The sequence below is a fragment of the Parus major genome, chromosome 4 (genome assembly GCF_001522545.3).
Source record: "Parus major isolate Abel chromosome 4, Parus_major1.1, whole genome shotgun sequence".
NCBI classification, from domain to species: Eukaryota; Metazoa; Chordata; class Aves; order Passeriformes; family Paridae; genus Parus; species Parus major.
In genome coordinates this window covers 47,408,756-47,422,814 of record NC_031771.1, presented here as the reverse complement: position 1 = coordinate 47,422,814, position 14,059 = coordinate 47,408,756, and the positions used below count along the sequence as shown (strand labels likewise).

At 35.2% G+C, this 14,059-nt stretch overlaps 1 protein-coding gene across 6 annotated transcripts in view; it reads right to left on the bottom strand.

The window, feature by feature from the left end:
• ARAP2 (ArfGAP with RhoGAP domain, ankyrin repeat and PH domain 2) overlaps window positions 1–13,977 on the bottom strand; it is a 117,193-nt gene extending 103,216 nt beyond the window's left edge. The window contains exons 1-3 of one of the 6 annotated variants that reach the window (XM_015625046.1): window positions 13,827–13,977; window positions 7,132–8,150; window positions 869–939 (exon numbers count right to left, since the gene is read on the bottom strand). In XM_015625046.1, the coding sequence (XP_015480532.1) occupies window positions 869–939; window positions 7,132–7,979 (919 nt within the window). In that variant the 5' untranslated portion in view covers window positions 7,980–8,150; window positions 13,827–13,977. Of the gene's footprint in view, window positions 1–868; window positions 940–7,131; window positions 13,785–13,826 lie in introns of those variants that run through there. The other 5 variants (XM_033513535.1, XM_033513536.1, XR_004496898.1 and 2 more) reach the window with 5 other exon arrangements.
• Between the last annotated feature and the right edge of the window lie 82 nt (window positions 13,978–14,059).

Below are 14,059 nucleotides of genomic sequence, written 5' to 3'. Positions count from 1 at the left end.
CAGTGCTCTACTGTGAGTCACAAATGGTCTACTACAATCATAATAAAATCAACAAGGGACACAGATTTTTCAGCTTGCAATTTCTCTGTCCTTCCCAGAAAAAACTTTGAGGAACAAGAAACAATGTCCTAATTCTAAGTGAACTCCAGGTACCTTCTCTTCATTACAGACATTATCACTATTATTATGTAATCTGAATATAACTTGCATACAGGCATTTTCTTCTTCCTTACCCTACATCAAGTTAAAATAAAAAACCTTGAGCTGTCTAACCTAAGAAGCAATAGTGCCAAAACAATAAAGTGTTCTTTATTCTAACTTTAAAAAAACACCAAACATAAATAACCACACAACTCTTTTGTGCACAGTCTTCATTTTGTCACCAAGTACTTGCTTGAAATAAATAAATAGAAGTTCAAACAAAACATATTTTTCGAATATGAAACACGTTTCCAGCTGACTGCACAAGACTTCTAAACGCTTCAGTACACTATTTAATACAATAAATTTCCTGTTGTTTCCTGGAGCTATGAGCACTTATAAATAAATTAAGCAGCATTAGTCAGCAATACACTCCTTATATCTTTCAAGAAGGCAACTCTGCTTAAAAAAACCTGGAAAAAATGTATTAAAATAAATGGTGCTTAAAGACTAGATTTTCTTATTTTTACTTTATTTGGTCATAATCAAAAGTAAGTAAAAATGCAGAAGTGATTAAATACTCAGCTATCACATAAATCAGTTCTTCTAGACCTTTGAGATGCCCCATATTTCTTAACACATATAAGTAATACTTATTTCAGACAACCAGTACAATGTTTCTTTTTCCTTAATATTCAAGTTGTAAATATGAGCATGCTTAACTCACTGTTTTGTGAAATTTGCCTCCCAGTGCAAGAAATATTTACAAGGTCCTTATTTCTTCTTCTCTGAAGGGAACTTGAACAAAACAAAGCACAGAATGAAAACATTAATTAATATTTCCCAGAAAATAAGCAAAACCATCTCATGTTACACAATAAAAATTATATAAAAAATAAAGAAACAATAAATTTTAAAGTAGGAAAATTTCTGATTTATTTTAAATGTCACACAACAATCTGTTTTCCTCCCCTTATGACACTGAATACTTCTCTGATCCCAGCAGACATCCCAAATTGGGGTTTTTTTATTCTGAAGTGATCTTAAAAACTTTAGACTGCTCGAAGAATGGAGATCTCAGAGTTTTCCCTTCTCCTTCACAATGACTACCAATTACTGCATTTTAGAAAGGATGCACTATACAAATCTACTTTAACATTCAACTCATAAGGGGCCTGAGAATCCAGCCAAAACATGCTCCCAACCACTGAGAAAAAAAAAATTGCCACAAAGTTTTGATTTCCTAAGGTGAATTATTTCTCCCCACAAAGTTTTAAAACCAAGGCGTAAATGGCATTGCAACTGCCTGTGAGAACCCCTACACATTTTATACATGGGTAAGAATGGATCTCCATGAACAGCAGAGAAGTTATTAGTGGTGGGCTGGCCCTGTGTATTTCCTTAATTTCAAGTATACGCCAATATTATTGCTAGTATTGATATTTCAGGCCAAGACAGCTTTATAATCAGAACATAGCTTTATAATCAGAATTTAAAAATCTCTAACTGCCATCAGTTTAGAGAGTTAGACTTCACTAGTCCATCAGTTTGTATTAGAGGTCTTTTCAGTCAAGCTCTGAAGTCGCCCATTAACAAAATTAGCATTTTTTTCTCTCAACTATATTTTCTCTGCTTAAAATAAGAGTACTAAAGGTTCTTATGCATCCTTATAGGATAGTCTGAGGCTGATAAATGCCATGTAAGATCCTTATTGGTTTTCCTAACAGTTTGTGGGTCCTCCACTTTTTAAAGCAAATTATCTTTGAATAAAAATATTAATCTCCTAACTTTTGTTTCCCCATTTAACATATTGAGAAACTTTATTAAGATAAGCTACATTTAGAACTTTAAACCTACTGTCCCATGAAGTCCAACTTGAATTACTCCTAACTACAAAATTATGTTTCTTCGTGACAGAAGGCAGACATTCATGAACTACTATTTCACATAATTTTTACTTCATGCTTAAATCTCTTTCAAAAAATTTATTAAATTCAAGATAGAAGCCACACCTTAAAAATTTACTTGACATTTTAAATGTTATCCAGGTAACACAAACTAAGTTCCCAAAGATTACTTTATAAAATCCTGGGTTTAGAAAACACAGGGTGACTTTGGCCAGTGAATGTGAATCACGGCCTAGTTCCCATATATAATCACCTACTCTCCTGAGTCATAATGACAATAAATACACAGCAAATACTTTAAAAGCCTGTATTTCACCAAACATTTTACTGAAATTCATGTAGTTACACCTTTTGAAGCTTCATTAGTAAACTAATTTCACGTGTTTTTATGAACCTAATTTTAAAGAACTTAATTTGCTAAAAAAAATCCCGAAAACCTAACCTAGTGTATTTCAACACAGATCAGATTTTTTGTTAGGTTGGTATCTTTTGAAGGGTATTAGCAGCATTAAACTAAATTAAGACTTACATATGAACAGCTTTGACTCAAAGAGCTTTCAAAATTATGGAGGCTTTCCTTATGTAAAACAGTGAGTAATTTGCTTAGTTTCACAGTAGATGGATAATTTCACCAGGTAATGAAAAATAACCAGTAAGATTGAAAAAACAGCAGCAACAAAGAAATACCCCACACTTTTTTTTTTTAATCCTTATACTTTTCAGGATTTGTGTATTCTTTTTGATCATGCACCTATATTTTTGTATACGTGGCACAAAATCCTGCTAAAAAGAAAACTATAGTCTTTTTTTCCAGCATTCAAAAATATAACCTATTTACAACTTCTGAAAAGCAAATTTATAAATAATATAAATTAAAAATTGCCTCAAGATAAAAAATAAATTAAATGAGCTCACTTTGAATATGTACTTGCAAGATTATATGTCATAAAAAACCTACAGTGCAAGCTATAAAATAATAATTTGTCAGTGCTTATTAGAATAGTAAGCTAGTTGTTGTACAAATTAAATATCTGGATTAAAAGGGAGAAAAACACTGAGGACATCTTTTGGAGGAAAAAAACTGAAAAAAAAATTTTGTAATTATATCCATCTATGACTTTCTCTGCCATTTCAGGAAGCAAAAGATCCTCTCTTGAATTTTTTCAATTCAAAAACTGAGTACCTCAAACAAAGAAGACTGATATTCTTTATATTGCTCTTCAATGAAAGGTTATTGCAAGTAGTCTGCCAATGACAAAGTGTGCCAATTTTTCAAAGATATAATAATAATTTCAATTATAATTAAATGTTGACTTTGTTAAAACTGTGGTGATTAAGACTCCCTGTTTTCATATATTAAGAGGTACCGGATGCAGCTCTGGCTACATACACTTCTCTAGCACCCCGTATTATGCATAAACAGGATGAAAGGATGTGATGAGGCAGTGACTGGTCTTGCTAAATGCTGAAAGGCTAGAAACCTAAACTTTGGCACAGAACTTTGCACCAAGCTGGTTTATTCAATATATTCCTGTCACCTTGCAAATAAAGTGAGGGAGGGAGGTCAGTGCAAGCAGTCAGTGCTTCCAAGTCTTTACTGGCATTCATCTGCTGAGTGTTTTAAATGAAAGCAGCTTTTGTTTTCAAACATTCAAGACATGTTTTCTTTTCTATCTATCTCAAGACCTAACCCTCCCATAATGCAAACACATCAAAACTGCTTTAGCATGCTGTGTTAAAACTTTGAGGTTCATAGACTGCTAGAAGAGGTAAAGTAATAGTGATACTTTACCACAGGAAAAGAGAGGGAGAAGCTTCTCTCTTCTAAAAAATTTATTTTGTGTGGCAGAATACAGCAGAGATATACAGCAACACCAGCTTGGCACCTCATTAGAAATCTTAACCAGCTGTATGTTAAGAAATGAGTCTAAAGGATATCAGCAACAAGCAAGAAATTCCAACTACAGGATCTGCCAGCTACAGAAAACAAATCATGCCTGCTCAAGTCAAGCACCATTACCTATTTTACTTATTTGTATCTTCTCCCATATTCAAGATGTTTCCCAGAATTTTGGTCTAGTTTTTCTTACTTCTCTTAATGAAGAATCAGAACAACCACACTACAGCACAACACAAGTAACATAGATGGGTGACATGAAAAAAATCTTAAAAAAAATTATAGAAATCATCAGTCTGAAATTTTATCTGTGTATCACTCTGTATAAAAATCAGATCTACCACGTTATAAATCTGCTTCAGCTTTTTGTTTGAACAGATTCTTTTGTGGAATGATGCAATGGTAACCATTTCACAGAAGAGAAACTGCTAGTTGACATTACCCAAAGCTTCTAAAGCTATTTCAAAACTAATTATCTTTAATCTTGTCCTATGGACACATTAGTAGTTAGCTCCATCCATTGCAATACTTTCACTATTTTGTCTTACAAAAACCTTCAGTTGTTCACTTTTTGTTTTTAAACACCTTTAGACCGATCTTTACTAATTCTCCAACAACAGAGAGCTCATAATGATACACGGAAAAGTCAAGCTGAAAATAATCTAGTGTAACTACACATCAATATTGAACAACAAAAACCAGTACCAAAATTTGTACAGTAACTCCACTATTAAGAAAAATTGTGTAATTGACACTTTTTTTCTTTTTTTTTTTAAATTCTGCACCACCCAATAATACAGTGATGGCACACTGTAGTGCCATAATTCAAGAAAGAAATAAACCCAAAGTATTTTCAACTTCTAAAATGCTGTAGTGTCTTTTCAGCTGCCAGCATGCTTTGTTACAGGCAAGAACCAGGAGCAGAAGTGAGGCATGGGGAAACAGATAAAATTGCAAGGCAGGTAAGTGCATTATTAGTAATAAAAAATTACATGGTCATAGCCCTACCTTGGGGCACAAGGAGACCCACTGTATGAACTTTCTGTGCTAAAGGCACATAAGAGGTGATGAGAAAAGTATTCTTTGCATAAAAATTTAATGACTAATATCCATGAATGACTAGAAGGAAACGCTGAGTTTCCCAGATTTCGGCAGGATTTCTCTGCCCCTGTGGAACAGCCTTTATAGAATGTGGTAAGAATGAAACCAGCATCTGTCAGTAAGGCCAGCTGAGGCTCTGTTTATGTGATTCTGTGAGAAAGATTCAATCTTTCCTGAGGCTAAAGATGTTTCCACAATGCCATTTTCAAGTTCTGTATTAGTTCTCTGCCCCTATGAAAAGGTTGTCAGCAAGGTTATCAAGAATGTTTCTCCGAAGTTTTAAGTTCTGCTGTGAAGTTCTTGTTTAGCCTCACTCTTCAGCAGACAGACTGATCCCTCAGGATTTCCCTATTACTATAACTGAAGTATAATGACCAAGAAAGGAAGCTGGAGCTCACAAATCAAAATGGTGGGTAATGAACTTAGTGACCCAGTCACATACCAATCACTAACAGACTGGGATTTGGAGGATTGACTCCGATGGTGGGAAGACTACAAATACAGCATATTCTCTCAACTGGATGATCATTTCTCAAAAGAGACAGTAAGAGTACTCCTTCAGTGTGTAGTTATTATTATCTTTTAGGTTAAGAATCCCATTTTGTCTCAGCATGAGAGAGACAACCTTATTAAATGAAGTAGGGATAATCACTCTATAAAAGTTAACATAAATCTGTTCCTCACTGAAAGATACATATACTTAAGTTTCAATGATCACAATTTTTTTGTCATTTAGAAGACACCAATGAAGTGGTTTTTGAGGCACACAAAAAAGTCTTTAATTGTTGCAAGGAATATTTGCCTCTCCACCCGTTCAAACAATTCTATTACAAGATTCATTTTGACTTCTTTTGGTAATCTAAAAAAACTTATAAATGCTGGGAAACCCCTGCATTTAGAGCATGTATAAACTCGACATGTTTCTAACTGCTGAGATATGCAGATGAAAAACCCAAGATAAATACAAAACATTCGTAGACATGTCCCTTCTGGGCACAGCTTGTGGTTCAAAATTTTTTAAAAACCAAAATAAATGCAATCTAATGATTTGGATATGGCTACACCAACAAAACTTTGCATACACATTTGCATTAATTTTTCTTCTGTTTAAGATACTTAGCCAGCATGAAAACTAAAACTTACTTAATAGATCCAAAAATATTACAAATTAACATTTATGGAGACATTTTTTGCTTACAGACTGTAATACTGTATTGTGATTGACTACACATTCAGTGCCTATTCTTTTTAACATTCAAACAATTATACTTTTATTAAGATAGGTCTTGAATTAAGTCCCAACAGCAGATATTTTTCTCAACATCTATCTATTTTTCCAAGACAAGCTACAACTAATGCTTCCCAAGAAAATAAGTGCCACTCAGTAATTTGTGGATTCACATTATGAACTCAATCATTTTGAAGGAAGAAAAATACATAGTCACATCACTTGAATACTTAGAAACAAATTCAATGATTCCATAAACTCTGAAAACCTTTCACATCTATTGTCTTATTTTTCCTCCTTTTTCTACTGCTGTTTTCCCCTGCTGGAATATCTCAAAAATATTTCCATACTAGAAATATCCTTAAAAGTTAAGTTTTTATTGTTATGAGACCACCAGCAAAAGCCAACACATAATATAAATAAATGGTTGCCTTCATTCTCCAAAGATAAGAATTAAATGACTACCAGTTCAGAAATTAACCCAAAAGCCATCTTGAAGCAAGTTCTTGCTTATGCTTTATATGATTGTTTTTAAGAGTTATATCAAAAGCAATAAAAATTCTTTTATTTCTTAATATGTAGATGCAGAGAAAGCATGGGAGGTTATAAGGACACAGTGTTCTAAAATTTCTCTTTACACTCATTTTTGCCTTTAAGTTACACTGAAGCTTAATCTTTCTTCAACTAACTTGGCAAGGTTCACATCAAATCAAGTCTATTTTACAGTGCATATTAAAAAAATCCACAAAAAAAAAAAAAAGAAAAAATAAAGAAATAAAGAAAGAAAAAATCAAGAACCCCTAAACTGTAAGTTCTACCATGACAGGAATTTCTCATTAGTAATGAACAGCAATTACCTTGATGAAGATTGAACTTTACTTGATTCGGGAATTTCTGGTACAGGTCGATGCCTTAAGATAAAAGATCGGCTTGCTCTTGGAAATACTTTCATGCAGTTTAGTGTACAGGAATCATATAAGTCATTGTCTATCATTTCTCCTTTAAACTTATAGAATGAAGAATCTGGTCTACTATCAGATAAATCACCCTCATCTGCAAACCTCTGATGTTTGTTTTCCTTGCATTTTGTCTCGCATGAACGAACAAATGAAGGAGGATCACAAAACACCAAAGGGCCAGTCAAGTGCTCATCAGCTTGGTATGCAGCAGTTTCTGTCAGTGATGCATCTGGCTGAGTATTCATCTTGATATTTCTGCTTTGACTGACAGCTTTTACTATGCTGTCTGAATTCTGGTATAACCTGGAAAAGCTATCATCATTTGCCTCCATTGAGTTTTCTTCTGCAAGTTCAAACTTTTCCTTATTAACGTAAGATTTTTTAAGAAGTTGTTCTGATGATGCTGCAGGTATCACGTCAGTCCCATCTAAACTTGAATTGCTTACAGGAGACTCCTGATCTGAGGATGAATATTGCTTTTCTTCCAAACCTTTCAAGTCTTTGAATTTTAGATTTTCACGGAAAAAGTAACTTCCTTGAATTTTCAAAAGACTGTCTAACTGCTTAAGAATCCTTCTGCGATGACCTGTAGGTAACACACCCATTTGCTGAAGCACACTGTTATTTATTCCCACACAATCTGTCACACTGTTATAGCCATATTTTTTAAAGTTGGGAAGATACTGTGCAAGGTTAATGTTGACCAAAAATTCTTCAATATCAGTGCCATTGCCTGTGGATGACATGACTTCATTTCATATTGTCCCACACAGTCATGTAGAAATAGTCAGGTTGTATACATGTTCACTAGCAAGAAAACGCTCTTGAATTTGGTGTTCACCAGCCAGCAGAAAACACCCGTTTCCTCACAACACCTCTTCCAGTTTCTTCAGTTCAAACTGATTTTTTTTGAAAGACTGCAAACATACAGAAAAGAAAAAGGACATAAAAAAAATTCTCACCTGAACCTCACAATTACCTTGAATAAAACTGTGAAAGACTCCCTGTCACTTGAATTGTTCTGTTAGTATACAATAATTTCAACAATTGTAACCCATTCTTTTATCTTAGCCTATATGAAGAAAATTACAAAATCAAAGTCTCAGCACAAGTAATATGGACTAAAAACACATACTTCTACTAATTAAACATTAAAATGAACAGTTAAGAGATGAACCATTTACCTACACACACTCTCTTATTACGCAGTACTTAGATATCAGGGAGAAAAAGAGTTCTTCAAGACCACAGCTGGAACCTAAAGCTTTCCTATTTCCACTTTAGCACCAACTAATTATGGAACAGGGCTTCTACTCCCTTGTCGTCCAATCTCAAAATCTTTTTAGCATAGAAACACACTTGAAATGGAACAAAGGAAAAATGACTGCCTAAAGCATTCTATGTAAACTGAGCATTCAAGCCCTCTTCAACTGAGAATTCAACTGAACAAGTACTATCTTCAATAACAGGGTTTGCATCAAGCCTTTCAAACAGTGTCTTGCAGGAACACAGGAAACAGGTAACCACCAGCATCTCAACTCTGATAAGGAAGCACTTTTTCCTTGGACACAAAGAGAAAAAAAGGCATGACGCCATAGGCAAGTTCTAGCTGTCCATGAGTTTTTCCTTAGTATTCTCCAACACAGCTCTTACACTCCAGATTTCATCCACTTGAGTTACTCTTTCTTTCAGGGCCATATCTAAATGCATAATTTACAAAACCCAGATGGTACTTTTTTGAAGGTGTTTGTAACAGTTTGAAATTGTATTTCTTCAAAGAAGGTTTAAGATCACCAACACTCAACAGGTTTTTTCACCTCTCTCTTTATTTCTGTATATTTGGCCTCAGGGAAACCTGCTGACTGTAGCAGCTGTCCTGGCATGCAGGCACTAGCCTTAAGCAGCCTGGAAAAGAAAAATCAGCTTTAGTGGAAGAGCATCAAATTTAAGTAGCATTTAGAAAGAGCAGAAATCTTATGCCCAGAATTTTTCTGTGGTAGTAGGTATTGATACCTAATTCTTCTGTATGTTTCATGACAAAAAATGCTGTACTTATGATCTAGAAAGGAAGGTTAAAACATTGCCTACATTTTTACTGCATCAATTCTTGAATAAAGGATGAACCGTCTTCCTGTAAGATTCCTCTGTCTTTTGAATATCTAAGTCATTATTCAGCAAGATAGTAATAAATAAATAAATAAGCATGTATGTATGCCCCTCCTCATTACCCGAAGCCACATACAGACAAATCTAAATTGAAAATAATGTACTGCATGAAGCACAGCTGCTATCACTGCTATTGGCAATTGTACTTTCTTATGATTATGAAATAAATTATGAAGTAACTATCTCAATCACTGGATGCCTTTTCTTGCAAAATTTTGTAAATATCTTCATTACTCCCACACTTTCATAAAATGGTAATCAAAATCAAGGAAAAAACTAGACTCTTCATACTTACACCATGTAAACATGGATGTGACATAGTAAGAACAAAAAAAAAGGAGATGAGCAAACTTACATTTTACCGTATACTTACTATAAATGTTCCTTCATTTAAAATAAATCATCGGATTCTCTCTAGTCTCTAGCTTCATTTTTCTGGATATATTTTTATCAGACCCGCAAGTCTGTGACTTATCTTGAATAACAAATGGATACAATTAAAACCTTTTAGAGAGACAACTCTATAGGTCAATCAGATATCAACCACTCAGGAGAAATTAACTTTATTACAGAGTTAACCCTCAATTAAAGATTCCCAAGTCATTTAAATTCAAAAAGTGTTTGATTGATCTAAACTTATTAACAATCCACTCTGATAATTACCTTTGTCCCAGCCTAACCTGCATGCTTATATAAACTTTCATCATTCCTTTAAAAATTTGAAAACTCAGCATTTCCTCAAAATTTTCATGGCAGCCTCTAGTCATAAAGGATAAAATTCAATCGTGTGGTCTCCACCCGTCTCTAAGCCCTGGAAAATGTAAATGTATAGTCTCTTAACAAGCTGAATATATATTCTCAGATTCTGAGCACAGAATGAAAAAAAATTAGTACAGAAATTTCTTATTGGGGAAAAAATTATCAGACAAGTACTGTTTGGGCCAGAAAAGTCTTTCAGATACCCAGTAATTAAATAGAAAACACAATCAAACAGACTACAAACAAAAGAAAAAAATAAGAAATAAAAATAAGCAAACAAGAAAAACACCAAAAAACAACAGCCAAACCATACACATACTCAAGTATATAAAACCCCTACAGTGTTAGCATATACTAAGGCTTTCAAAGTTGCAGTTGGTTATCTCAGCCATTTCCACCTTCCTTGACAGTTCTGGGTTTCATGGTAGCATTTGGCTATTTTTTCCCTAAGGTGTTAGTGTTCGTTTTCAGACAGTAGCATCTTATCAATCCCTCCACCTTACATAATAACCAAAAATTCACCTGGGAAAGCTTTAGCTCTGTATTTATAAATAAATACATATGAGTTATATATAAACGTATGTATTCATACCCACACATTCCCTCTTCTCTATCTTAATCCTGTTTTTTCTACATGCCATAGCTTTGCCTACATCTCATTCTGGAACACCTCCAGTGTTGTTACTTCAGGAACTCAAACAGCCATGTGTTATCAGCTATTTGGATTCTAACCCATCTTTGTAGAAACCACATACCAATGCGAAGGGTTACCTAGCACAGAACAAACTTTGCTTCCAAATCTGTAAGAATGATTATGTTTTGCTGTGTATTTTATGAACAAAGCATGTAGCAGAGGAAGGAAGGAACTTCTTGCTGAGACGAAGACAATTTGCCCACAAAATGCCAACAGTGCTGGAAGATAAAGCCCAAAGCTACTTTCTGTTTCTGTAGTTGTCTATGGCAGAAGCTATCAGTGTATCCTTCAAGATTTCTGAAAACTTGCTATAGATCTGGCCTAACTATCCAACTGGTTAAATACCACTAAGATCACATATTTTGTGGGTCTGAGCAAGGGTTTATGCTGACAACTGACTTGGTTTCACTACTTACACAAAGGTTAATGTAACAAACAGCTAAACAAATCTATACACACTGGTGAGTGTTTTGCAGGCTAGAACATAAATAGGTAGCAACTTCTTAAAATGTTTTATAAGGTGTGAACTCAAGTATACAGAAATGCAGAACACAGGGACCACCTTATTCATTACTCTTTGATATGATTTTTATCAATTTAAAAAATAATTTATTCTCCTCCTCAGCCTTGACTGCAAAGTAAGTTATAATAAACCCTGAAGAATGTGCAGTATTAGAAATGAAGTGACATATACAAATTTGTACAAATACATTCATTCTCTTTCACATCCATATTTCTACCACTACAAATTTGGCATTTGTTCAACATTAGTGCACATGGTTGCATATATTCTATAAAACAAACCTCTTCTCAGAAGCAAGGCAAAATAGATTTTTCCCACTTAAAAATAAAGAGCAAAAAAAATCCCCCCCAAAAAAAACAAAAAACAAAAAAACAAAAAATACCAGGGGAATTTGAACTTTCTTAAATAAAATTGATTCTTGTTGTAGTATTATATTCTCCTAAGTAGCATAACCAAGACAAAAATCACTATTCTCAACATGGCTGCTAAAATAGGAAAATGCTATAATGGTTATTAAAAAAAAAAAACCAAAACTCTAACTTCTTGGAAGACACCTGACCATTCTTTTTTATCAAAATAGGGACAAAACACCTATATTGCTATGTGAAAAAAGCAATACAAGGAAAACTACCTGGGCTTTTCGTCTAAGAAAAAAATTCAGCAGGGGATGAATTGCAATGTGTGTTGCACACCCCAAGCCTTCTATAGGATCATCCACCTTTCTTTCAAAGAAGATGTTTCTCACACTTGTTTACAAACTAATTGTCAATTTATTCTTTTTCACATTTTATGGAAGGGACTTAGACACGGAGTGGCAAAAAAACTCAGAGTGGCCTAACAGTTCTTTTCTTTTACTAAAACTGACAGCTAAATACCATCAAAGAAAAATGGCAATTTTAACTCTCAGAACCCTTCCTCACATGGAGGGTAAGCACCTGCATCTAGCATTTTGGAAAGCTATTTCCACTGAATTTAAAATTCTTTCATTCTACAATTTTTCAAATAGAAAAGTCTTGCAGATAGAATTGTCTGGGAGACAGACAAATCTTTGTTGAAGCAAGCAAGCAAGCAATCCAAATTTTAATAATAAAATGTGTGAACAGTAGATTATAGGTGAAGACAGAAACACTCAAGTGGGCTTTTTTTTCCGCCTTTTTTAATATCAATACAGATACAAGCCTGAAGAAACTGTCAAACCTTTAAAAGTACATGGCAAGATAATCATGCTGTGAGCAATCAGTTCAACAAACACAAGCAAGTTCAGGCTTGCTCCCAACTTCTGCTAAACCACATACTAGATTAAGAGCCTAATAAATATGTTTAAAAAATCCCAGCAAAATAAAACAGTAAAACAGGTCTTACCAAGGAGCAGAATGAAACCTGCAACTAGTGAATTTCATTTTCATATTGTAATTGACTCCATCCAAACTGACAAGATTAACATACAAAACACTGTAAAGATCTTTTCCAAAACCTACATTATACAATCAGCATACTGACTGCTTTTAAAAAAAAGTAAATATATATACTTATATATATATATATATACATATATATATATATATATATTGATTGACTGATTGCAAGAACTCCTATAGAACTGTTGCCTTTACCAATACAAGGAAGTTACCAAGCACAGGTCAACCTAGTGGATGATTACAAAATTACTTTAATTATATCTTCTGTCAAACTGTTTCTTTGGGTTTTCTTGGTGTTTTGTTTCTTGGGGGTTTTTTCTGTTGTTTGTTTGGGGTTTTTTATTTTATTTTTTTTATTTATTTCAGTGTGTTTGCCTGCTAGAAAAAGGTTCTGCAACCTTCGTTACCTCGGAGTCAAGCCTCATACTGCAAGAAATTCCAGTGGAACAACTTGCAAAGTCGCTGGAGTAAGAAACTGCACGGCATGAATAAGCAAACTGAAAATGGAATTGGAACTTTGGGAAGTTGCTGTGGCAACTCGGCAAAGCACTCGGGTGCTTTACCATTCACTTCGTATTCTCCAGAATCCAGGACGTACCACAGCTTCTTCCACTTTCTTAAATTTTCTGATAAAACTTCCAGGTATATAACGGCAGCTAACATGAGGTCTGTTCACGTCCGATTTCACAAAAACAACTCATAGAGTAAATAAATACACAATAGCAAAGCACTGTTCTTTAGCGTGACGTTTACGTACCAATCGTTGAAATTATGGAAGCTATAAAGAAAACGGAGAGCAATGCACGCCTTATTTTCTATCTGCCTAGCTGCTGTTCGTGGTCCGATCCCGGCCTGGCGATGTGTCGCTCCTGTGGGACCGGCCCCGCGCACTCGGCAGCTTTCGGGCCAGCGCTGCAGCAGCAGCAGCGCGGCGTTCGCGGCCGGCGGGGCCGGGAGCTGCAGCATCTCCCCCGGCAGCGACCAGAGCCTGCCCAAAACCCCGCACACCCCGCGCCCGCCCAGGCCGCCTTACCTTTGGCAAAGTGGCTGACAGGGACAGGGAGGCAGAGGAAGGAAGCGCAGGGCTTTAGATTGCTTCAACTTTCAGTTCTCCCTGCGGCTCCTCGCTCGCTCACTTTCTTGCTTGCTTTCTCTCCCTCCTTCCTTCCTTCCTGCCTGCCCGGCTGGCCCCACACCCCACCCCACCCCCGCGCTGCTCCCCGGCAGGCCGCGCCCGCGGAGCGCCCTCCCTGCCGCAGGAGGCGG